Source organism: Quercus lobata, chromosome 11 (assembly GCF_001633185.2).
Source record: "Quercus lobata isolate SW786 chromosome 11, ValleyOak3.0 Primary Assembly, whole genome shotgun sequence".
Taxonomy (NCBI): domain Eukaryota; kingdom Viridiplantae; phylum Streptophyta; class Magnoliopsida; order Fagales; family Fagaceae; genus Quercus; species Quercus lobata.
Window position 1 is genome coordinate 40095049 of NC_044914.1, and position 25180 is coordinate 40120228.

At 36.3% G+C, this 25180-nt stretch overlaps 2 protein-coding genes and 1 non-coding gene across 6 annotated transcripts; 1 reads left to right on the forward strand and 2 right to left on the reverse strand.

Annotated features, from left to right (window-relative positions):
• Positions 1-774: 774 nt before the first annotated feature.
• LOC115969521 (EEF1A lysine methyltransferase 4) lies at positions 775-7301 on the reverse strand. 3 transcript variants are annotated; one of them, XR_004086999.1, is made up of 8 exons: positions 7129-7301; positions 6948-7044; positions 5668-5806; positions 4649-4731; positions 4368-4502; positions 4150-4254; positions 1197-1412; positions 775-1048 (listed from the first exon to the last, which is right to left on the reverse strand). XR_004086999.1 is itself a non-coding variant. In XM_031089187.1 (7 exons), the coding sequence occupies exons 1-7, from the start codon at positions 7212-7214 to the stop codon at positions 1263-1265; spliced, it is 795 nt and encodes a 264-aa protein (XP_030945047.1). In that variant the 5' UTR covers positions 7215-7301; the 3' UTR covers positions 1123-1262. The 3 variants fall into 3 exon arrangements, 2 of the variants coding, with proteins under 2 accessions (XP_030945047.1, XP_030945049.1); XM_031089187.1 differs by lacking the exon at positions 775-1048 and having other exon boundaries at positions 1123-1412; XM_031089189.1 differs by lacking the exons at positions 775-1048; positions 1197-1412 and adding an exon at positions 3527-3783 and having other exon boundaries at positions 7129-7297.
• TRNAN-GUU lies at positions 2551-2624 on the forward strand. The gene has a single exon. It is a non-coding gene; the product is annotated as a tRNA-Asn (tRNA).
• A 1645-nt stretch (positions 7302-8946) lies between the features above and the next one.
• On the reverse strand, positions 8947-18628 carry LOC115969496 (protein TIC 62, chloroplastic). Of its 2 annotated transcripts, none has more exons than XM_031089153.1 (14): positions 18412-18628; positions 17299-17416; positions 17131-17203; positions 16995-17046; positions 16673-16849; positions 15480-15561; positions 15290-15362; positions 15091-15201; positions 13319-13471; positions 12470-12603; positions 11395-11598; positions 9886-10083; positions 9437-9520; positions 8947-9333 (listed from the first exon to the last, which is right to left on the reverse strand). In XM_031089153.1, exons 1-13 carry the CDS (start codon positions 18584-18586, stop codon positions 9466-9468), a joined length of 1605 nt encoding a protein of 534 aa, XP_030945013.1. In that variant the 5' UTR covers positions 18587-18628; the 3' UTR covers positions 8947-9333; positions 9437-9465. The 2 variants fall into 2 exon arrangements, with proteins under 2 accessions (XP_030945013.1, XP_030945014.1); XM_031089154.1 differs by having other exon boundaries at positions 8947-9288; positions 18412-18618.
• Between the last annotated feature and the right edge of the window lie 6552 nt (positions 18629-25180).

The window sequence follows — 25180 nt, forward strand, 5'->3', positions numbered from 1 at the left end:
TCACATCAATAATTCAGACGCTGAAGTTCCTATGACTCATGCTTCTCAACATTTATATAAATATATAAATATATATATATATATATATATATAAAAGGTTCTTATGACTCGCCTTGCAATTGCTATAAATGTTTAACAAAATTCGATTGAAGTTGTGAATGAATTTCTCGATCTCTAATGCGTTCATAACTTTGAATGTATGCCATAAATCCATCAGCTTGTTCACGTGACACTTGTATAAGAGGATCATCCACTCCATCAATTTGTTCATAATCCAAGTCTACCACTTCATTATCATCTCGTTTATCTTCAACAATTATGTTATGGAGAATTATGCACACTTTCATGATCTCCTGGAGTGTTTCAAGATGGAAAAATCATGCAGGTCCACAAACAATTGTGAAATGTGCTTGAAGCACTCCAAATGCATGCTTAACATGCTTCCTATACGCCTCTTGGGCTGTTACTAATAATTTTCGTTTTTGTCCTTGTGGAGTTGGGATTGTTTTCACAAATGTTGCCACTTTAGATATATGCCATCAGCAAGGTAATATTTCAATGTGTAGTTATGACCATTGATTGAGTAATTAACTGTAGGAGCACGTCTTTGTGCAAGCTCAGAAAATATATGAGACTACTCTAACACATTAATGTCATTATTTGACCTAGGGAACCCAAAAAATGCATGTCATATCCAAAGATCATATGATGCTACTGTTTCTAAAATAATAGTAAGCTTATGAATGTGACCACAATATTGACTTTTCCATACAGTTAGACAATTTTTCAATTTCCAATGTGCAATCAATTGAACCTAACATATATGGAAAATCCCAACGTTCGCTATGAGCTAACAATCTATCAATGTTTTTGTTGTTTGGCTTTCTCAAGTATTTCTCAAAGAAAACATCAACCACCGCAATAACAAATTTTTTTCAAACTTTGTAATGCAGTTGTTTCTCCAAGAAGCAACTTCTTTGATTATCTCATCCTCATCTGAGTCATCAAGAAGCAACTTGTAAAACAAAGAGCAACCCATGGATGTAACCTTCAAGACAATTGGAAAGGAATTATTACTATAGATGCAAGAAACATAGACAATCCATGCTTTTAGTGTCATAAAGAAACACACACACACAAAGACCCAAATGCAAATTGAGAAAAAGGGACAAAGGGACAGAGCTGAGTGAAAGTACCTGTAGATTCGGTAACAGATCGGCAAGATGGGTCAGAGCTGGGGAGATTGGTGAGATGGGTCGGCGCTAGGGGTGGATTGGAGCTGGGCTAGTGGTTGGGCAACGAGTCGGCAAGGTGGGTTTGTGGCGGCTGGGCAGCAAATCAACAAAGGTGGAGTGAGGCAGAAGAGAGAAAATGAGGGAGTTTGAGGAGAGAGAGGGCAACAGGAAGAATGACTGAAAGAGAAGGAAATAAAAGAAAAGATTAAAAAAAAATTATTTAAATAATTGAACCAATGTGAACACAACTTAAAAAAAAAAAATATATATATATATATATATTTTTTTTTTTTACATTTGTGCTACAATGCACAGCCAAAAGTAGCTGTGCATTGTAGTTGAGAAGCCAAATTATCTGGTTTTGGCTCCACCAATGCAACCATAGTTTTGTAATTGGTGGTGTTAAAAATAAGAATATGACTTTTTAGCACCATCAATAATAATGCTCTAAAAGGAAGCGCTTTGGCTGACTGCACTAGTGGTGGAGGGTTTTTGAGCTTGATTGATCTTCTTTACCAAATAGCTTTGAGTTAGAGCTTTGTGATTGACTTATTCTTTCTTACTGGTGGACCGACTAAGCTCCACAGACCCTTAGTTCTCAGGGTTGACACCCTCCAATAATTAATTAAAAGACTGGATTGAGCTCTGAAACTGAAAACAGACACTGTAGCTTAGTGTCGTCAGGGTTGACACCCTCCAATAATTAATTAAAAGTTTTAAGGACAGAATTGTAGACTTTGATTTCAAGGAGTATAACCAGCCAATCATATATTAATAAGACGGAAAAGTCCTTTTTTCATCTAAAAATAAATAAAAAGAAAAGAACCATAAGATTCACATAGAAATGATAGAATGCATTCAATGGTGTTATTATAACAAAATACACATAATATTGTGTGCCTGTCTTTTTTACTATGATTCAATTAGAAAGTGTCTCACTCACACACTTGTGGCTGTGGAGCAACGATGCATTCACTAGAGAGAGAAAGAGAGGCAAATGCCTCTGTGGTCTGTGCTGCTTCTTGTGAGAAACACTTGTCGCTTGTCAGCAAGACAAAACAAATTTATAAAACAAATGGGAAGGAGAGTTAGATAGAAAAAAAGAAGAATCAAATAAGCTAAGGCTATATTACAACTATATAAAAGAAATACTTGAGATTTTAAAATCCTGTATGTGGTGAAATAAGCTAAATAAACCGAGGGAAAACAAAACCTTCTCAAAAAAGTCCAAAGACATATATATAATTTTTATTTAAAATATTATGCAAATACGTTGACGACAAAAAAATATTTTAATATTTGGGTGTATGTCAGAGCTGGAGTAGCTCAGTTGGTTAGAGCGTGTGGCTGTTAACCACAAGGTCGAAGGTTCAAGCCCTTCCTCTAGCGAATTATTATATTATTTTCCCTTTTTTTATTGCCTTTTTTCCTTTCAAAAGTCAAAACCACGGTGTCAACCAAGTGACCAACTAATCACAAGGTCCCAATTCCAAAGGAGGAGAAATAATTGCTTCAAAGTTAAATCCAATCATTTAAAAAAGAAGAACGAATCCATTAACTTTTGAGTGTCATATCCCAATTTCCTAATTCCACCAAGGGGGTAGTCTTTGCTGTTTCTTTTCACTTTTGCCTCAGCCACAATTACTTTTCCATTAGTTGTTTGAATTTTTTTAAGAATAACAAAGATAAAAATCATAGTCATGGAAAGTTCAATGCGTTAAATCTTATCCTTCCTTAATTAACCTAATGATTAAAACAAACAACATTAATACTAATAATAATAAGAAGAAGAAGATTTAAAAGGTTTCTGGTCCTTATGTAATGAATCATATTCTACATGGTTTTCTAAGGCTGCTACCTGCACAACATGTCTGGATTTTCACATTTAAAAAGGCCTTACCATAAAATGTTTTGTTCTTGTTTTTGCTCACTTTGAATGGCACTAAAATTCTAGCCTGTAACCCGTTGACAGAGACGGCTTTCTGCTGTGAACAGCACGGTTATTATACACATCCCAGAACCACCATTCGGGACTCGAAATTGGCAATAGTTTTAAGCAACCTGGTTCTATCTATGAATCTCAAACGATTGGGAAATATAATCTAGATCTTTAACTAATTGCAACAATCCGTTGACAGCTTTAAGATTTGTAATTGAATTGCAAATTTTCGACAAGAAATAAAAAAGGCACCAATTAGAAAGGAACCCATAAGCTTTGGCAATACCATGCCATAGCAGCATCAGCTTGAGATGGTTTTACTCTTCGCATTCATATCAATATCACACAGATGTCAGAACTATAGTTTTGATGGTTATATTGTTTTAAGTGTCTACTTTGATTAAATCAAATCGAGGTTACAAAAAGGAAATTTGAAAAAGGGGCCAGGGGGGGAAAAATAGAGCAAAAATACAATTGATTTTAAGAATTCATCTCATCAATGTTGGTCCGGAAAATATAATCTTCACTTTCTAACTCTTCATGAAGTAGACTAATTGATGGTGGCTGGACCCTCTCACTAGATACTTTTCCATCCAATGATCTCCTTCCCTGGAACATGTTATTTTTATCATTTTACATCACAAAGAGTTTAATTGACTTATAAATAGTTTAAAACCGTTGGAATTGAATCCAATAAGAACATATCAACAGCAAAAATTTAACCCAGAATAGATTCATGACAAAAGATGAAGGCATCACCAAAAGTTATAGAAAAGCAAAATATTGAAATGTGATTCTATGCCTGATTAAAAATTCTTTTCAAATGCCATAGTGAACAAAACATACACACGTCAAAGGCAAGAGAAAACAAGACAATGCTTCAATACCTTCTGGCTTCCAAAATGGCTCACAATAATAAAGATATCCTTAACAAGTATACAAAAAATTTAAGACTTGGGCTTTATCTGGACTAACCTTCTTCAAGACATAGAAAAAATAGTGAAATGCATCACCAAAAGTATTCCACTCAACAGACCAGGTAAATTTTGGAGAATCGAATAAAGGACGCCTGAAATGTGGCTGTAAGAGATATAATTTCAGGGTAAGAACTAAGATTAATAGCAAAAAAAATTAAGGGAAAGGAAAAAAAACAAACAAACAAACAAACAAAAACTATATATCAGTTCATATACCTGGCCAAAAGAAATTGAGATAAAAATCCCATCTGGTTTCAAAACCCTATGAGCGTCTTCAAGCATTGCCATGACTTTATTTACTGTTTCAGGCCGCGGATTCCATGGGTCTCCACTGTCCACGAACAATACATCCTTCAAAATCAAAAGTTATAATACATAGTTGACCAATTAAAAGTTATAGACTACATAGTGGAGAGTTTATAATTATGAGAATTCAACGCATCATATAGAAATTCCAGCACATCTAAAAGGAAAAACATCACGAATTGCATGTTTACCATGGTTCCTTTCTCAATGACGACATCAAAACACTCGTTGCTAAAGGGCAGGTTTAGCATGTCAGCCTCCAGAACCTTTATTTCTGGTGAAACAGGTGACAAAACCAATGAACAATACTAAGGTTAAAAATTAACCTTTCTAACTGAAGAAATTTGTTCCTACAATTAATTTAAATAATATTGAGAGAAAATGCTCTTTTACTTTTTCATTATAAATAAGTGAAGAAGCATATCTTTTCACAATGCAAAAAGTTCATTTTACAAGATTTTTTTTTTGGACAGGCGTTACTTAGCCAAACCTAATCCTGAGTTTAGTAATTTATAAAACAACAATGCCATATGCACAACATTTTTCCCTTTTTTTTTTCACAACTTGTTATTGTAGCAACGTGTTATTGAATTCACTTGGGCCCACAACTAATACCACTTTACTTACTATCGTAAAAAATTTACCACCTCAGTAGTCATGAAAAAAGTTGTCAGTAGACTAATTGTTTAGAAAAAATACTGGCAGAAACTTTTCAGCAGCATTGACAAATATGTCCAAACAGAGGAAGAATCCATCTCCAGATCTAGCATTCCACAGTTTGTGACAAGAAAAGTATGAATTCCCTCGTCTCTCTATTTGCTTCGAGAAACATCTAAGTATGCAATTTACTGAGTTCCAACCTTTCTTAATTGAAGATGTGAGCAAGCTCATTCAAATCACAAGTAGTTCCCCCAAAGTGAATAGATTTTGCTGTAATTATATATAAGGGCAGATTCCATAAAAGCCATAAATTCCATAATGTATGCTTTGCCAGGATCAGCAATCCTCAGGCAAAACAACTGCTACTCAAATGAAAATCACTGTTTTGTTGAATGCTAAAGAAAGTTTTTTTTTTTAGAAAAGCATTTCATTTAACTAGACTACCTTAAGGCTTAAAAGTTCAAACACATATAAACAAGAAATGAGTCCTTATACAGGCACATAAGCAATTACTAAATAAAGAAGTTTGTAGGTATATCAATCAACACACCATTATATCCCTTCAATGCTAATCGCTTCTGCATCTTCTCCACCGCAACGGCTGACAGATCAATGCATGTTATCTCAGTGATCCCATCTTTGTATAACTCTTCAGACAACTGTGAGTTCCCACAACCCAGCTCCAATACCTTCATCACACAACTTTATCATCTCTAACTTGTCCCCATACCATGTTATTTGTTTAATCAAACTAGAATCAGATTACGTTCAACTCCAACAAGCCCCATATACAAAAGACAAAACTTTCCAAAAGAAACAAGTCAAAACTCAAAACCCACATGAAAACACCACTAAAGCTACCTCATATATTGCACAAAAACATCATAAATTCAAATTGGGTCATCAAGTAAATTAGGCTCCTCCAATTTCCACACCTAACTTATAGCTTTATTTGCTTCAAACTCATTACTTCATCAGACTCTCTATTCCATACATAAAGATTCTTTAAAGTTTAAACCAATAACCACAAAACTTAAAAGTCAGTAAATCTACACATGGACTACTAAGCAAATCCCCCCCCCAAAAAAAAAGAACTTGTCCCTATACCATGTTATGTGTTTAATCAAACAAGAATCAGATACATTCAAATCCAACAAATCCCATATACAGAAGGAAAAACTTTCCACCAAAGAAACAAGTCAAAACTCAAAAAAGTCACATGAAAACACCACCAAAACTAGCTCATTAATTGCACAAAAATATCATAAATTCAAATTGGGTCAGCAAGTAAATTAGGCTCCTCCAATCTCCAAACCCAACTTAATAGCTTTATTAACTTCAAACTCATAACTTAATCAGACCCTTTACTCCACACATTAATATTCGTTAACCACACAACTTAAAAAGTTGGTAAATTTAACACATGGAATACTAAGAAAATCCCAAAAAAAGCAACTTGTCTCCATACCAAGTTATGTCACTGTGTTTAATCAAACTAGAAATAGATACATTCAAATCCAACAAGTCCCATATACAAAATTCAAAAGTTTCCACAAGAAACAAGTCAAAACAAAAAACCCACATGAAAACATCACCAAAACTAGCTCATAAATTGCACAAGAACATCAGAAACTCAAATTAAGCTCCAATTTCCTTCCTAACTCATAGCTTTATATACTTCAAACTCATTACTTAATTAGACCCTTTACTCCAAACATTAAGATTCTTTAACCACACAACTTAAAAGTTAGTAAATTCAACACATGCAATACCAATCAAAAGCCCAATAAAAATTATATATAAAAGCAGTGACAGAGAGAGAAAAGGTACAGAAGAATTGGGTTTTATATGGGCTTGAATAAGGTGGCGAAAATGAGAGTAATCTTTGAACCACTCGTAATGTTCCTCATTAGAAAAACGCTCATCCCTGAAAAGACAAGAAGCAGTTGAGGAAATTAATGAAAACTCTAGTGGTAAATAAGGAAACAGAGTAAAAAAAACAAAGAGATACCAATAGTGAGGATCGAGGTAAGCCTTGGCAGAGGAGGGACCAAAGCTATTTTTCTGCGTTTCCTTTGGGTTCTGATTCGTACCCATTTTCTGATTTTCGGGTAATCTTCTTCTTCTTGCTCGAATTTAGTCAGAGAAACCTTAGACACTGCTGCACAACAAAAATTCTCAGATATGGACCTCGACCCGACCCGACCCGATAATATCGAACCTGGACCGTTAACAGGCTCAACAGATAAGCTTATAACTCATAATTTGGCCCAACCCAGACACAGACTATTATCTTTTTTTCTTTTTCTTTTTTTTAATAATACATATTATTATCTTTATATTATTTGCCTCAAGGCCCTCAATTTTCAATGTATGTTACTATATTGGGGTTAGTTTTTTTTACTTAATATGGAAGATGCAGCTAAAGTTATATAGATGGTGAGTTCATAATCCATAATTCTCATAATCATAAGATCAAGACACCAATTGATTTTTAGTGTAGGTGATGATTGAATCTTAGATATCTTATTTAACAACAATAAACTTAACTAGTTGAGTTAACTAGAACTCTCTCATAAAATTCAATTAATTTGTTAAAGATCAATACAACAAAATCTATTAATTTTATGGGAAAAGAAAATTTTGATTTAACATCCAGAATATCTTTTTCATTTGAAGCAAAAGATTTCAATTTCTAGACAAAACCCAAGGTCAAGTTTCATTCCAATGGAGAGATTTGATAAAAAGAGAGTTTATGTCTAAATCCATCATTTATTTATTTTTGATATTTTTATGTAATTTTCAGATTTTTTTTTCTTGATTTTGGGTGTTTTAAGGAATTCTTAGTCAAATTAGAGTCATATTATGATTCTTTATCAATTGGAATCTATTTAGAATTATTTTTACTTGGAAAATAGTTAGCAACATGCAACATGAATATGAATAGTTAACTTTTGTTGGAGTTGACTCATATTTGTTTATGAGTGGTTAGCTCGAGCGCCTGATGAGTGGAATGAGTTGCCCCTCTTTGTTTTTTTTTTTTGGGTAAATGACGAGAAGAGAATAACATTAAACAACAAGTCTATTACAAAAGAGCTCAGTTTTGTCAAAAACTAGTGCATTATCCACCACAGGCAGTGGTTCATACAAAATTTGGAAGTCAAAAACTAGAGTTGCCCCTCTTGTTACTCTCATTATAGTGCATAGAGGTATTTTGGAAATTTGCATCAAGTAGGGTTTTGTTATATGTAAACAATGTTGTAACGTCATTTTTTCTCATATAGTGGATGTTTTTAGTTGCTTGCTCTTGTAGATGTAGGCACACCGTCAAACGACAAATTCTTTTTGTTTATTTCTCTCTTTTCCATTCTTAAATCTTTGCACAACCGATTTTTCACAACTTTTTTTTTCAGTAAAATTGAGTTTTTGTTTATTTTTGGTGGATTCAAGGAATCCTTATGGATTTAAGGCTTGCGTTTAGCTTGTAACGATATCTAGCATTTTTCACCTTTTTAGGATATATATTTTCGCAGCCATGAAAGGAAGCTAGAAAAACATATCTTGCTCCAACTATAATCAAATTGTCAGAAAATCCCAGATTAGAAATAGACTCACGGCAAAAGAAGAGACAACAGATTTAGACACCAGAGCATCAATATAAGGACATTGAGAGCCAAACCATTAATAGATGGAATGCTAGACTCCTATCAAAAAAAAAAAAATAAAGATGGAATGCTAGACAAATATCATGATTCAATGTCCCCGGAATCATTTGAATAAAACATGCAAATTATCCACAGAACAAGAGGAAGAGAAGAGAATTATAATCTTAGGCTAACCAACTCAGGCAGTCTCAGCATTGACACCACCACGTTTGTTGCATATCAATCATGCTAAATATCTTTTACAACTCAAGGGAGTTTGATAGGTGCAGAGTATCACAGAACAAAAGAAGAGAAAGATGTTATAAGAAACTATTAGAAACATCGATTATTATTATTCAGTTAAGTCAAGCTGAACTTGCTGTTTCACATCTTGAATAGAAAAGGAAGAAAAATGTAGAAAAGGAATAATTGTAGGTAAGGATCAACGTTGGCAATAAACAAGAATTATCCTCAGAAGCTACTCCCGGAATCTCAGTTGCTTGCCTCTTCATTAATTACAAGTAAACCTGTATAGACTCCACAGTGCAACATTGCGATATACTTCAATGGTTCTGTTCCAGTCATGTACTCAGTCACTTATGTGATATGGGCTATAGCTTCAAAGGATTATACTCAATTTATAGAAAAAGGGTCTCTGAAATTTATAATTATTACCTTGTTGAAAGTGATTGGTAGTTATTTCTCTAAGATCTCCTTGGGGATGGGATTGGGGAAGTTGGAGGCTTCAAGTCATCATACCTGGTTATTTATTGGAAAAAAGATCAGTTCACAATATACTATTCTCCTGATTGCATACATAGACCGTGACCTAAACTTGAACTGTGTTTAAAAGCAAGCAAATTTAGACCATCCAAATGTATAGGTCTAAATCTAAATAACTAAAATTTTCTCTGGTGAACACCAATAACTTGGTCCATCTGGAAATAAGTACACAGTTTATTCCTTTATGTGCAACTGGGATGATCACATACTGGATTTTGTATTAATTTATGCTTTGGAAAAATATTTCCAGAGTGGAATGGTCTAATCAATTCCCCTCACACAACCTTCATGGAAACATTTCTAATGAAAAAAGAAAAGATGGAAAACCAGGTAAAACTCACATAGTAAAAGGTGAAAGTGGACTTGGATTTGGTCCTGTGTGATGCTGCTCCCTTGGTTTATCTTCCATTGGAGACAGAGCTATGTTGTTGATTGACAAATTAGCCATGTTGGAATGGCCATCTACCTCCAATGTTGGAAGGGGTGATGCAGTTGGTACAGTAGGAGACGGTGATGTGGGAGGCTTAAGGTCATCATATCTGAAAACCAAGTGTGCACATGATGTGCAGGAATCATAAAAGAAAGAGTAAGATGTAAGGAAAATAAAAAACTAAAAGGTTATATCAAACCACAGCCTGGAGCTCAAGGCTTTTCATCATGGCTGATAAGAAAATAAAACAGAATTTATATTACAAGCATAAATCTGGACACAAACTTAATCACTCTGACAGTTTGTCCAGTGACTAAGGATCCTAGAAATGATAACAAAATATTGACTTCAACCTTTAGGCAAATGCAAATAATTTAGCAGAAGACTTTTTTTTTTTGGGGGAGGGGGATACAACCAGGGGAAATTTCTGTAAAACCTATGTTTTGAAGGGAACAATTAGGTATCATCTTAATCTTGAATCACTGAGGATCATCACAATCACTTGTTTGGTCTATATGCTGCACAAAGAAGTCATCTGAAAAGATAAAGTATCAGTAACTAATTTGCTTAAAGTCTGGATTTATTATGTCTTTGCTTTTATATCTTAAATATTTTAACTAAGTCTTATTGGTAGACTGCAATCCTCTTTCATGCATTTTTAACAAGTAATGGTCTTAAAAGAACAAATGGAGTAATGGACCTTAAACGTATAGCCTTTACTTTATAGATTGAACAAAAAGGAGACGAGATCTAAAGAAGAAGAATTGTACTACCAAACTGTATACTGCATCCTTAAAAGTGTAGAGTATAGTAGCAGATTACTTTTATAATTACAGTGATCATAGACTTACACAGGGTAGGGTGAATCATGATAAGTTGAACTCTGTGGAGGAACGTTTTCAACAACAGCAGTCACAATGGTCTTTGCTACATAGTTGCCTCCAGTAGATGGTGAAACAACTTGTACTGGTGTTGAGGCACCTTAGGTGTTACTTTGGGACCACTTTGTGTTGGGGATGGAGAACTAGGTGGCGAATGATAAATTACCACTTATACCAAAAACTTTTTTTTTTTGAGAATCAACTTAAACTAATAGGAAAGAGTAACTTTTAATTAATTAATTTTTGACACTCCCTCTCATATGTGGGCATGGACTCTCCCCTAACAAGTGAGGTCCAACATGTGGGATTTTTAACTTTTTAAATATGAGGTAAAGTGGAGACAAGGTTCGACCTTAGAATCACTTCTTTGATACTAAGATATATAACCACTTATCCTAAAAGTTTAAATCAATAGTAGATGGTGAATTTAATCATTTAACCATTATGACTTCAAATCCTCATAACTATCAAATTAAATAAGCTCATAAGAATTTGTCCCATGTATATCATTCAACAGGAAAGCATCAGAGATGGCTTACGCAACATAAGGTGAAAGAGGCCTTTTAATTGGGCGTTCTTCTGGGGCAGGTTTTGTCTCAGTGGTGCCAGTTTTCATCCCTGTTGCACTTGTTTCAGTATCTGAAGTATCAGGCTTTGAAAGTACATCATTGATAATGTTTATAGTTTTCTGACCAACAGGTGGAGTTGGAGTAGGAGATACAGGTGGTTTCAGATCATCATAACTGTAAAATAACAACGGAAACAACAAAGACAATAAAAACAATGACAAGAAATGTGTTTTATGACCCACAAACTAATTTAGTGGTCAGAGTTCTACACTGTTTGACATACATTTGGTATAAATGCAAAAGATGTTCAAAGATATCTCAATCTTTTTAACTATGGAAAATTCTCTATATAGTCCTCTGAGATGATATTCAATGGCAGCAAAACATAATTTGATGACTCTAATAAATATTTTTGGGACATCCAACAATCTCTTTTGTCAAATAGACATATCAAAGAAAAAGGAGATGTTCTAGAATAAATGATGTCAAGTATGTGAGCTTAACATGTATAAGGCGAGAGAGGCCTTGGTTTCTTCACTTCAGTCTGAGTAGGTTCTTTTTCAATGATGATTCCTGCGGGTTCCAGTAAAGGAGTGGACTTTGACACTTCTGGTTTAGCATCTACATAACTAGGTTTGGTGGCTTTGGCAGTAGTGCTTGGGGTTGGCATAGGGGACGTTGGTGGTTTTGAGCCTTCATAGCTTTGGCAAAAGGGAAAGACAAGATAAATAAGAGGTTGCTAACAACAAACAAACAAACAAAGCCTTAGTGCCAAAATTGTGGGGTTGGCTATGGAACTCAATAGATTAGTTAGGTTGGCCATATGCCATATGTATTCTTTTTCTTCATTCTATTCTATTCTATCTAAAGTCATACATACTCTCTATTACTCCCTTAATTGACAAGTCATTTTTTTTATTACTTCTACTAATGTGATTTTAGGCCTTCCTCTACATTTTTTTCCCTCAACTTGGATCAACTCACTCTTTCTTACTGATATATCATATTCCATATACAATAAGCAAGACGAAATATATCTACTTACACAACATAAGGAGAGAGTGGTTCTGTTGCCAATGCTTTTGCACCAGAAGGATCTTTCTTGATGGGAGTGCTTGATTCCTTGGACTCGACAGTCTTAGATGGTGATGAACCAGGCCCACCTGCAGCACCTGATTCCTGATGAAACCAGAAGAAACTTTGAATTGGGCTCTTAAAGTATTTAGCAATAGTTTTCATTTGAGCTATCCAATGAGAGAGGTAAATCAATTGATTGATCTTTCATCAATTCTAGTCAAGGCAAGTTGTCTATGATTCAACCCCCACCCCCCTCCCCCGCCCCCAAGCCATAGGTCATCAGTAGAATCTGGACCTCTGATCCACGCTGTCCATTAAGATTCCTATACCATCATCTTAATATGGATTTAGCCCAGTATAATTGATCATCTCCTGACTGAATATGGAGTAGAGGCTACTATACAGGAGCCATTTCTGCTTCAGGATTTTCAATACTTTCTCCTTTTCACAAAAGTTCAAAAGGCGATGCTTGAAAAAGAAGAGTAGCAGAAAGTCTATACCATTTGAGCACTAGAGTTAGGACTTAGGATAGAGAGAAAGGTGAAAGTTGTCATATCACTAATGACAAAACCATAAACAAAAGTTCGGGTTAGCCCTCCAAGTTAATGACTTATCTAATTCTAGTAATACTGTAGAAATGCTAAATTATAAAACACATTCGGCTTAGATTACCCTTAGCAGTCAAATTTAAAAAGTATTGTCCTGTTGAGCTTGAATTTTCACTTCAGTAGCTCAAGCCAATCATTAAGTCCTTCAAGCATGTTTGATGTCCATGGAATACAATAAGTGTTTTCACTCACTTAGGCAAGAAAATAACCTTTGGTGAGTAAATTTCAGCACGTTGAGATGGTATCTTTGCAAGAAGCTCCTCCATGGGAGTCAATGGTGCAGTTGTCTCTGCAATTACCTCCACTACTTTGCAGTATGAAAGGCTGCGGTTTTTGGCCATGACTGCCATAAGCTCTGCCACCTGCATCAATGCAAGTTGGTTTTGTTGTTGATGGGAAAGTGACAAGTTTCTTTGACCAAATATAGATGTGGATGTCAAGATTAATTCTGCATATTGAAAATACAAGTAAAATATGACACGACACTGTACCGAGCGATCGATCAATGCAGTATATGAATATCACATGCACGGGTAGTAAGAAGGAACATCCAGAATACATAAAACAGATGCAATGTCAAAAAAAAAGTCACAGGTTTAGACTTGCAATAAGTTCTTTGGTCTGGAAATGACGCTAAGTATGTGAAGAATTATATGACTCTTTAGCATTTGATCTTTCTGTTTCACTATTTTGTCAATAATTGAAAATTTTTCTTCCTAATGAACATAACATGCAATATCAGTTGAGTTGAGTTTTCCAATTTGAAAAGGCTCAACATTTAAATTTAATTCAAGATATTCCCCAGAAAATTTTAAAAATACTATGACCCAAACCTTCAATTTCAATTATTTTCTTGAATTCCTAAGCAAAAGAAATATTTAAAAATAAAATAAAATAAAAAAGAACAAGAGAAGAAAGGAATAACATCGTAAAGACCAGACACACTTTCAATTATATCCTGCTCAGATAAATAAACATAAATTTCAATGCTAGAAATTTGTTCAAATTCCTAATAAGACTTGGTTTAGGATTTCTTGGTGTGGAAGGAATGTTTTTCCTTGGTGTGGAAGAAAATGATTCTCCTTGATATGGACGGAAAGAGTTTGTTTTGTTGAAGAAGTAATTGGGTATTCCTTGCCCATTAAGGAAAAGAATTGAAGTCTTACAAATGGGCATTGTTGCAAGGGATTTGGTGGCTTTGGCACAAGGGGGTCCTCCCACATGGGGAGAAGAGAAAACTCTTATAAGAAACATGAAGTAGGTTACTTGAAGAATAATTTGAGTGTTTGTTTATTGTGTGAGAAAGAGTTATTGGGTGTATTGGGGCTTTTGGATTGCGGGTTTGTCTTTTTGTGATGTTTGTAAATTATTTTGTGTTTGTGAGAATTTGGAGAGATTCTTCATCAATCTAGTGGCTGGTGAATCATTGATCTTGTTTTTGAGTTTTGATTGAGAGCAGCTGAAATTTTTATCGTTGATAGTGGATTTTGGTTAAGAGTAGCCCATGGACATAACTCATAAGCTTGAAGTTGGCTGACAATGATAAATTTTGCTATCTTGTGTGACTGTTTTATTTCCTTTGTTCATGTGAATGCGCGCCTCCTAACCCCAAATCACAAAATTCTATCTATTTATAATTACTCAATATTTTTGTTGTGTTTGTTGCAATTTGAGCTTAATAGCCTATAAGGTGAATGGTCATTGCAATGTGATTCTACTTAAGGATTAGAATTTTCAAACCTCAAAAGTAAAAGTGTATGGCAACATAGCTATCACCCTTACAATATTTATTTGATTGGCACGACCACATTCATATAGCTTTTTAATCATTCTTCACTCACATAGAAGAAGACTTGTTGAATACTGAATGAATTGAACAATGTTACGAGTTATCAATCCAAGAAAAAAAAAATCATTTTAAGAGTTGTGCTCAAGGCTAAACTATTATTGTAAACTGGGAAAAAATGTATAGAAAGAGCACCTGAAGGTTTGACACCTGGCCACCAAATAAAGTATCTTCCTGTGAGAGGGTTATATTATGAGTTTCCTTGTAGGCATCAGTAGGCCGCTCCATGCCTCCAGGTCTCACTATCTGAAGAAAACTATTAAATTAGTAATCAAACAACAAAAACGCCCATAGTTTGACAAATTTATCTGCACTTAATATTATTTACACCCACAGTGTAGGGAAGTCCACTGGCTAGTAGTGCCTCTTCTGCCTTTCTTTTCCAAATCAGGACTCCCCAAAACAAACTACAAGCAGAAGAGAAGAACAATTGATATAAGAAACCTAATGAAGAGGGGTATATATAATTCTCTTCGTTAATAATGACTATAAGCAACATACTGCAAAATATGAGGACGACTTACTTCAGAATAGCAGCAGGAAACCCAACCTTATTTGTTCCCAGTGAGGTAAGTAAAACGAAGTGTTTAACTTTGGCAACAGTTGCTGCATGGTAAAAGAAGTAATCAAAATTCTTGCATTTTCAAGCTTATAAGAAAATATAATTGGTTAATCAAGTTTCATTCTCAAAATGAAAAAACAACTGACACAGTGACACTGCATTTTCCTTCCCATCTTCCCAAATAATAGATTTCAAAAAAACAAAGAAGCAGGGCCTGAACTCCCTCTCCCCCGCTCGTCTCCCCAACAACAAAAAAATGTTCAGATCTTTTAAATTCAAAATAGAGGTTGAGACTTTTAAGGAAGCAAAAATTATGTTATAAAATGAGAATAAAGCAATAAATATCTTATAGAGACAATTTTTATATAAAAGTCATAAATCTTTAGAGCAGTCAATATTGTATGAGAATTTTTTTAATTAAAACTTTATATATTCTTAAATGAAATAATGATGTCTAATTAAAACTCAACATGTTTAAAAGTCCAAAAAAGAAATTGAATCAAGAACCTTTCCTATACATTTAGTTTAGTCCTTTCTTCTAAAATATGAAATTTTCACTTAATACCTTCTAAGCAAACACATACATATACATGTATGCATTCATATTCAAATGTATTTATGTGTGTACATATAAATATATAAACACATGTATAATTCAATTAGGTTTCGTCCCCGAAAAGAAGATACTATAACCCGTTTTTTTGGCCCTGCCTGAGTTCAGAAGCCCATTCCATCTCAAGGCCAAGCCAAGTTGGAGCATGATGATTCATGACCAGGGGCTTAACAATACACAGTTCATGCAGCTTAAAACTAACTATGGTTTAAAGGTTATCTTTCCCAAAATGGTCAAGTGAGAATTATGCACAAGTTGGCCAGAATGTCAATTGTTTAGTCCTGCTGGTATATCTGATGTAGGCATAATTCCATAAGAGAAAATCCAAAATTTTATATCAGATTTATTAAAAAGAATTAATTAGAAAATCCTGTGATTCAAGTACTTCTAGGCCATTTAATTCTTCTGTTTCCATAGATTTCTTTTAGGGCTTACAGAATAATATATTGTGAAATTTTAGCCCGATCTTGCAAAACTATGGTGGGTGTTAGCCCAAACTACTTAGCTCATGCAAAGCTATGATCAGCAGCATCTTCATTCACCTGCATCAATAAGGTTTTTGGCAGCCAGGTAGTCGATTCGATATGGTCCAGTGATATCAAAGACCTCCTTCTCACTGGCACCAATGCAGCATATGACTACTGATGCATTGCCTAATGCTGGCCCAATCTGATCTTGTTTCTCTAGGTCACATTCCACAAGTACAAGCTTTTCTACAGCTGGGCTAAAGACCAAAAACAACCTGTTATTTACTATAAGAGCATATCTTATTAAATGGCAATTTCATATCCTGCCCAAGTTTTGAAAAGTAAATAGCAACAACACAGAGATCAAAGTGAAACTTTCAAAGCTTTATTTTCTTACGCTGAGTTCCATCACTTGCATTTTCAACATTTAGCTTCATTTGTTTAACACTCTGCAATAAGTTACTATTTTCTCATTACCAATATATTTTAGAGAAAAGGTAGTAGAATATTGTAATTAACAATCAAACTTGTACTTGCACAAGAGTTTCTGCTCTCTGAGCACTCCTCGCGCCAGCTCTGACTTGGAACCCAAGTTTCAAAAGCTCCCTGAAGAAGATTACAACAGCTTAATAGTTTTAAATACCGGGCATCAAGTTGAAAAATAATTTTACTTAAGAGTGAAGTTAGAAGCAGAAAGTAACCTCACTGTTCGTGAACCAACTCTACCAGTAGCTCCAGCAACAAATACAAGATTTTCATCTTTCAAATCTTCTTTCTTTGACACCGCTCCAACTGCCTCTGACCGGACCTTTGTTGTGCCTTGTAGAAAAACAAGAATTACACATAGGAATGGATGATGAATAAAAATGATAATGTTTTGTTTTGGCACATCAGCACATCCTAGATAAAAGGGGGGGGGGGGGGAGAGAGAGAGAGAAGAAATGGCAAAATAATTCTCTTTCATATGTAGGTCAAAGACATAAGTCACATAACTGCAAGTAATATTGTTACAGGAACTTGCAGCAGCATGATCTGCATCACTTATGCTTCACTTACAACTCTGTCAGTTCATTTAACAGTTTGTGTTTATGCACAACACAAACACATATCAAGTATGTATCAAGTTCAGCAACACAAAAGCATAATTGTGTGTTGACCAGTGCATATTTACAGATGACCATTGCTTAAACTTCCAATGATATCATCAGAAGTAACAAAGAAGCAAATCTTCTATTAATTTTCATTTTTTCTCGCACAAACACGCAAAGAGCCAATTTTCATATGGACTAGATTATTGTATCTGCACATTGCATATGCTTATTTACTTACACCACATGAAGTGTATTTCTCTTCTTTTTTATTTTTATAAGGGAAATTACATTCGGACCTCCTTCATTGACATGATATAGAAACACCCTACCTAGTCAAGTTGGAGACTTCCCCTAAAGTATTTAAAAAATATGACCATTCTTCTGAATCTTAGCAGAATGTATAGAGGTCAGCACTCCCTGTACTATGACTTCACATAATGCTCAACTGCCATTAAATTACCTGTCCACCAATATAATCTATGTTATCTAGAACATCTGTCTGCAGAACACATTGGATCACTAGGAAACAACTTTATAGGGGTCGATTGAGAAGTACTACACACAGGCAACTAATGCAAGATGTGAAACAAGTAAAGATGATTGCCACATTATTCATCAAAAAAAAGATGATGACAATTTATTCAATGGCAAGGAAGCCCATTTGTTCATGATATAACAAACCCAATTCACAAGTGAATGAAATGTGGGAAGATAACTACGTACCTGAGGCTTGAGCTCTGTCATTAAAAAATTTTAGCTTTCTGGCATGTGGGTATCTCTTGGAATAGGGAAATTTGATGAGCTGACCATGTACAAAAGGTTTTTCAATGAACCCACTTAGGGATGGGGAAGATGGAACTGTGGTTACAGTTTGTGAATGTAGGGAGCAACTCTCCATTGCTAGGCAATGTCTTTGAAGGATTGTAAAGAAAGAAACTTTATATTAAACAATCTTCTGGTGCTCTTTCAGCTAGGCAGTTGTGGCACACTCAGTCCACTCCATGTGGATATGATAGGTCCCACAGAAGGTGCCATGCCGACTGCAAATTTGTTCCGGTTTCTGGTAATAATATATTAAATTTAACAGCTACTATCAGCTTGGTTGCAAATTTGTTCCTCACTGATTGGCCGAGGTTCTTTTGTGGGAGCCACACTCACACCAATCCGATAACGAGGAGTGACTGCTGACTAGTAGTGCACTTTGAGCACTGAACAGTCCAAAGGAGCCATGTTTTATATTCAATACTAAAAAATTCTAGTTTTTTTATCTAACAAAAAGTATGTGTGTGTGTGAGAGAGGCGCATTTTATTGATTGAAAAATAAAAGTTAAAATTTTCCTATAATTTTGTTATTTATTTGGATTAAATGTGCATTTGGGAACCCATTAAAAATTAAAATTATTTTACTATTCAATTTACTTTTTTTTATTATTCATGGATCCTACAGTACTATTTCAACCAATTTTTACCTTTATTTACAGTATTTTCAGTAATAAGTTTTTAGTTTTAGTAAAATAAACGGTATCCAAACATACTCTAAAACGTGTTAGTAAAATAAAAGGTTATGGGAGTTACGAATATATATATATATATATATATAGAGAGAGAGAGAGAGAGAGAGAGAGAGAGAGAGAGAGAGAGAGAGAGAGAGAGAGAGAGAGAGAGAGAGAGAGAGAGAGAGAGTCCTAATGTGTTAATAAAGGGTTACTAGTTTTGATTGATTGAGCTTTAACCAAAAGTCTAAAGAAACTATGCTTCAACTGATTGAATTGATCGAATGGCAATCAAAGTCTTTATTTCCTTCTTTTTTTGAGTTGCATCTTTGATACTTAGGTTGTGTTTGGTTCGGTGTCCTAATGTGTTAATAAAGGGTTACTAGTTTTGATTGATTGAGCTTTAACCAAAAGTCTAAAGAAACTATGCTTCAACTGATTGAATTGATCGAATGGCAATCAAAGTCTTTATTTCCTTCTTTTTTTGAGTTGCATCTTTGATACTTAGGTTGTGTTTGGTTCGGTGTAAAATATTTTCAAGTGAAAACATTTTTCGAAAAAGAAAATATTTTTAATTGTTTGGTTGCATTCTAAAAAAAATGCTCTAGAAAATATTTTCAGGTTTGGTTATATTTTTTAAAATGCTCTAGAAAATACATTTTCTACTAGTTTCTCACATTCTCCCAACTTCCAAACAAATATTATAATAGAAAATTCCAATATAAACCCAAAAAAACGAGAGAAAGAGAGAGAGGTTCATGAGTAGATTGATGGTTCAATTTGGAGGTGATGAAGACAAGCTTGAGGCAGAGATGACAAGATTGGTAATTCGATATAGAGGTAGCAATGAGATCTCGTTGGGTGGGTGGTCATAGTGGTTGGCGTTAGTGGTTGGGTAGTCACGATGGTCCGATCGGTTCATGGGTAGGTCACTTGATTGGGTCACGATTGTCTGATTGGCTTATGGGTGTGTTGCGAAGACTGGTTTGATTGGTCACCTTCATTTGGTTCAACTTAACTCAAGTCTCTCATTGGTTTGAATGAGTGAGGCGGAAAATAAAATTAGGGAAAATGAAAGTAAATTTCATTTTACACCAAAACCAGCTCTATTTTACAATCAAAGGGAAAATGATTTCAAGTTGACTAGGTTTTTTTAGTTGACCTAAACACTTGTAATGCTGTAAATTGTTTTTTCATAAAATCTTTTTAGTTGAACCAAACACTTTGTACATGGGGAAGTGCTAATTCAGTTACAAGGCCTTTGACAAAATTATAATAACTAATTATAAACTTAATTAATATTACAAGTGGAATTTGCCAACCTATAAACCTAACAATATCCGGCAAATTTTTTGACAAAACTTAATTACACATTAAATTATGACATTAATTACAAATAAAAATATGTTGTATCCATTACAAACAATCCTAAAAACCACGTAATGACACGGATTGAAGGAACAATAACACTTAGAAGTTAGAACACAACAATACTTGTCCTTCTTGAAATATGTATGAATACATTATGCGCACTGTATGAAAAACAAAACAAGTAAACACAAAAGCTCAAATTACTTACAAAAATCTCTAAAAGCTTAAATCACATATATTTAACAATAACAGACATACATAAAACATAAATTGATATCTGTAAGGACACAATTCTCTGGCGGCCCAATAAGGATGTTGGGCTCGCGTACGAAAGATCCCTCACAATATGATTTGTAGAGAGTGGGCTTGAAAAGCTAGCCGCTGATCACGGGGCGATGTCCGATCCTGGCTTTATAGGAATTCAGGTAGAAAAAGGAGTTGGGCCTGAACATTTAAGCCCTAGGACGTCGTATCCTATGGAATGGGACTCCTCGGAGTTGATCCGAGGACCATTGAGGTCTTACCCCGGTTATCCAACGACGGACTTTCTTCAGTGAAGTCCGGTGTTGTTGAGATGTTCTTCCCCATGTGATCTTTCTTTTTCACAAGGTGGGCTGGGGTCCTCTTTAGATTTACTTACTTTCTTCTTTTATACTCCTCTGCGTTAATTGTCCTTCGTCCACGTGTAGGGTCAATCTTTGCAAGACGGATACTTGTCCCATCCGTCTAATCCCAGAATTGTTGGGGATGGTTAATAAGGCTGCAGAGTACGGCTCTGTCATGTGTTGGGTCTTATCTGGAAGGGTAGTAAGGGTAACTTCTCCAAGATATTTTGGATCTCCTTACGAACTCGTCCCTATACCAGTTTTACCCCTTAATTCTGATGGGGTTCTGGATCTGCCGAGGACTAAACTGTCATCGGCTGCCTTCCAAAGTTATTTCGTGCTCGGTAATGTAAAGCTTGGGCCGCAGCTCTCCTCGGATTGGGCCTTCAGGTTTTCCAGGAGCGATTGGGCTTGGTCCTTAAATTATTGGGCCCCACAATAGCCCCTCAAAACCCTTCTATCCGACTTCCGGGTTGGGAAGGAGGGTTTTGGCGAACCCGGGCCTATAACGTGGCTTACTTAGTTCAATCCCGCATTTATGTGAGCGGTTTTCCACCTGTCCAGGAGGTTAGCCGGTTTTCTAGGGATTCCGTTTAATCTGCTCGTGATCTACTCCTGCCGCTTGGCTGTCCCAGACGCGTCCTTAATGAATCCCCTTTTCGAGGCTCATTTATGTCCGGCGGCTCATCTGATAAGGTGGGGAAATGGAATGGACGCCTCTTTTTTCTTCAGATTCTTTTGGGAAACTTGAATGCATTTAATACCCTCCGTTCTGCCCTTCCTATAAGAAGGCAAGCAGGAGGCCATCACTTTCGTGCAGACTCCTCTCCTTCCCTCTAAGATCTGAAACCCGTAGTCTTCTTTAGCGCCTGCTTAGCCCGTTTGTTTATACGCCCTATCAATACACGCCTACCATAACGAACGATGAAGAAACCATGCCCCTCCTCAAAACACCATGTTCCGATAAAGCTTGAAATGGCTCGATCGGGGCAAGGGTGGCACAGACTTAAGATCTGTCCTGCCTCTCTTTCAGCCAAAATCCGAAGCAGGGGCTCGTCACGTCGAACTCTTGGCGTGACTGAGTCGGGAACACCCAATATCAGCACCACTCGGCTCCTCACGAGCGTACCTAACATGGCACCGGTGTGTTAGGAGTCAGGGTTGAGGCAGGGGTGAAGTGCTTCTGCTTCTCCCTTTCCTTGCTCACTGGTGCCCTCCTCCGTCTTCCTCTTATAGTCTTCCCAGCACCAGTTCCGCCTTGGTGCTGTCCTTCTCCCTCTTTTGCTCTTCTCTTTGTCTTTTCATTTCTTCCACTCTTCTTCTCCTCCTTCTCTTACTCATGTCCTCCATCTTCTTCATTGATTTCTTCCTTACTATTTCCTTCTTCTTCGTTCTTTTTTTTTTCTTTGAAGTGAGTTCTTCTTTTAGTATGAGCAACACTGAGGCAGAGATTGGAGAGACTTCGAAGACAAGTTCAAAAGGCGCTTGATCGTTGGCTTATCTGTACTGTGGATGTTAGTACTGCTTCGGCAGCCCCTCTTTTGTATAGGCTTGTTGAAGCCTCTTTTTGTACATTGTAATAATTTTTCATATTAATAAAAGTTGTTTCTATTTCACTTTGCACGTTCTGTCTCTTTGTTTTTATAAATTTGCAAGTGCTGCTCGGCTCAATAATACCGAATCTAAATCAATGACGACTAAGACCAGAATACTTAATAATAAAAAGATGTTGCCATAATCTTAATAGAAGTGCTTGGCACAATAAGGCAGACCAATAAAAAGTAGTACTTACCACCTTAGCTTGGGTCCGAGGACCATGCAAGGCCTTGGTTTTGTCCAGAACTTGTAATAATAATAATTTTTTGTACTTGGTTTCCCCATAGGCTTGAGTCCGAGGACCATACAAGGCCTTGATTCTGTCCAAAACTTGTAATAATAATAACTTTTTGTACTTGGTTTCCCCATAGGCTTGAGTCCGAGGACCATACAAGGCCTTGGTTCTGTCCAAAACTTTAACAATAATAATTTTTTGTACTTGGTTTCCCCATAGGCTTGAGTCCGAGGACCATACAAGGCCTTGGTTCTGTCCAAAACTTTAATAATAATAATGTTTTGTACTTGGTTTCCCCATAGGCTTGAGTCCGAGGACCATACAAGGCCTTGGTTCTGTCCAAAACTTTAACAATAATAATTTTTTGTACTTGGTTTCCCCATAGGCTTGAGTCCGAGGACCATACAAGGCCTTGGTTCTGTCCAAAACTTTAACAATAATAATTTTTTGTACTTGGTTTCCCCATAGGCTTGAGTCCGAGGACCATACAAGGCCTTGGTTCTGTCCAAAACTTTATGCCCTCCCTTTTTCTCTTTGCTCCGGTCTTTCCTCAGGTGTCTCATAAGTTGCCGAGCAGAAAGTTGTCCTCGGTAACGTCTATTCCTTCGTGTGGGCCATAGTCCGTGGGCTTCCATGCAGAATGGGCCTGGGCCGCGAATTTATTAGTCCCACAGGTTTAGAGGCATTTCCGTAGTCTTTGGTCACGCGGTACTTTTTGGCGTCCCAGTATTCGAGGTGCGCCTTTACGAGGCTCCTTTAATCTCAGGGTTGCAGACGGCATTGGAAATCGAGCCGGAGACATTTTGTCTGTAGCGTTCCTTGGGACGCTGCGTGAATTAAATGCCATCACCTCTTCTTTTAAATAAATAGGAGAGAAGGTTGCTTTACTTTCACACAAATTCTTCAGTCTCCTCTCTTAGTTCATCATGTTTGAGGCGAGGATTGGGGCAAAGGAGCTCTCTCTGCCACAAAAGCGCTGTGTCTTCCTGAGACTCCAGATAGTGAGGTACAGGCCAAGGAGGCGTAGACTCAAGAGAATATTTCAATTCGAGAGAGGGGAAAGGATGTTTCTCCTTCTTTTAGTCAAAATCCGAAGCAGGTTCTGGTCATGCCAGATTTTTGGCATGCCCGAAGAAGGAATTTCCGCCATCAGCGCTGTCTGCCTTGTAGCAGGCAAATTTCTGCGGGGGCTTCCCAACTGCCAGCTCCCTGCATCTCTTCTGTAGATGGTGTTAGCCTGAGGTCAGGTTCTTTGGCTGCCTGAGTTATGGGCATGTAGAAGCGTCGAGGAATAGTTTCCTTAGACGACATCTTGGAACAGTAGCCAACCTCTCCTCTGAGATATCTCCTCGGCATCATCTTTACTCTTTTGTACTTTTCTTTTGCTTACGCAGTTAACTCTAATGTAAGCTGGTTTCAGCTTTTATTGCACACTGTACTGTTCTTTTGTCTTAATAAAAGATGTGTTTATTTCTTTATACATATTTTTTTGCAACAATCACTTTGGGTCTGAATATTAAGTCTAAACATGCCTTTAACAATATTCTGGACGGAAGAACACTTTAATACAAACCCTTATTCGTTTAAACTCGCAAATACTATCAAGTATAACAATGGTAATCCTCAATAGATTGAATTCATGGAACTAACCGAGATAGCTGCTGAGCGCTGCGTGATGCACGCTAGACGAATATCCGAGAGGGCAGCCGAACAGCGATGGACTTGGATCGTGCCCTTGGGACAACATACTGTGCCGTATCGTATCAGCCCCTTTGGCACTAGGGATCTGAGGGTAGACCGGGGAACCCGTGCAATTAAAGACTGACCCAACTGTTAACGAGAAGTTCTCTTCGGATGGATTTTAATGCTCTAGTAACAGTTTTTATTTTGTGTACTTGGTTTCCCCATAGGCTTGAGTCCGAGGACCATGCAAGGCCTTGGTTCTGTCCAAAACTTATAAGATTTCTTTTATGTACTTGGTTTCCCCATAGGCTTGAGTCCGAGGACCATGCAAGGCCTTGGTTCTGTCCAAAACTTGTAGTTTTTTCTTTTCTGTACTTGGTTTCCCCATAGCTTGAGTCCGAGGACCATGCAAGGCCTTGGTTCTATCCAAAACTTGTAGTTTTTTCTTTTCTGTACTTGGTTTCCCCATAGGCTTGAGTCCGAGGACCATGCAAGGCCTTGGTTCTGTC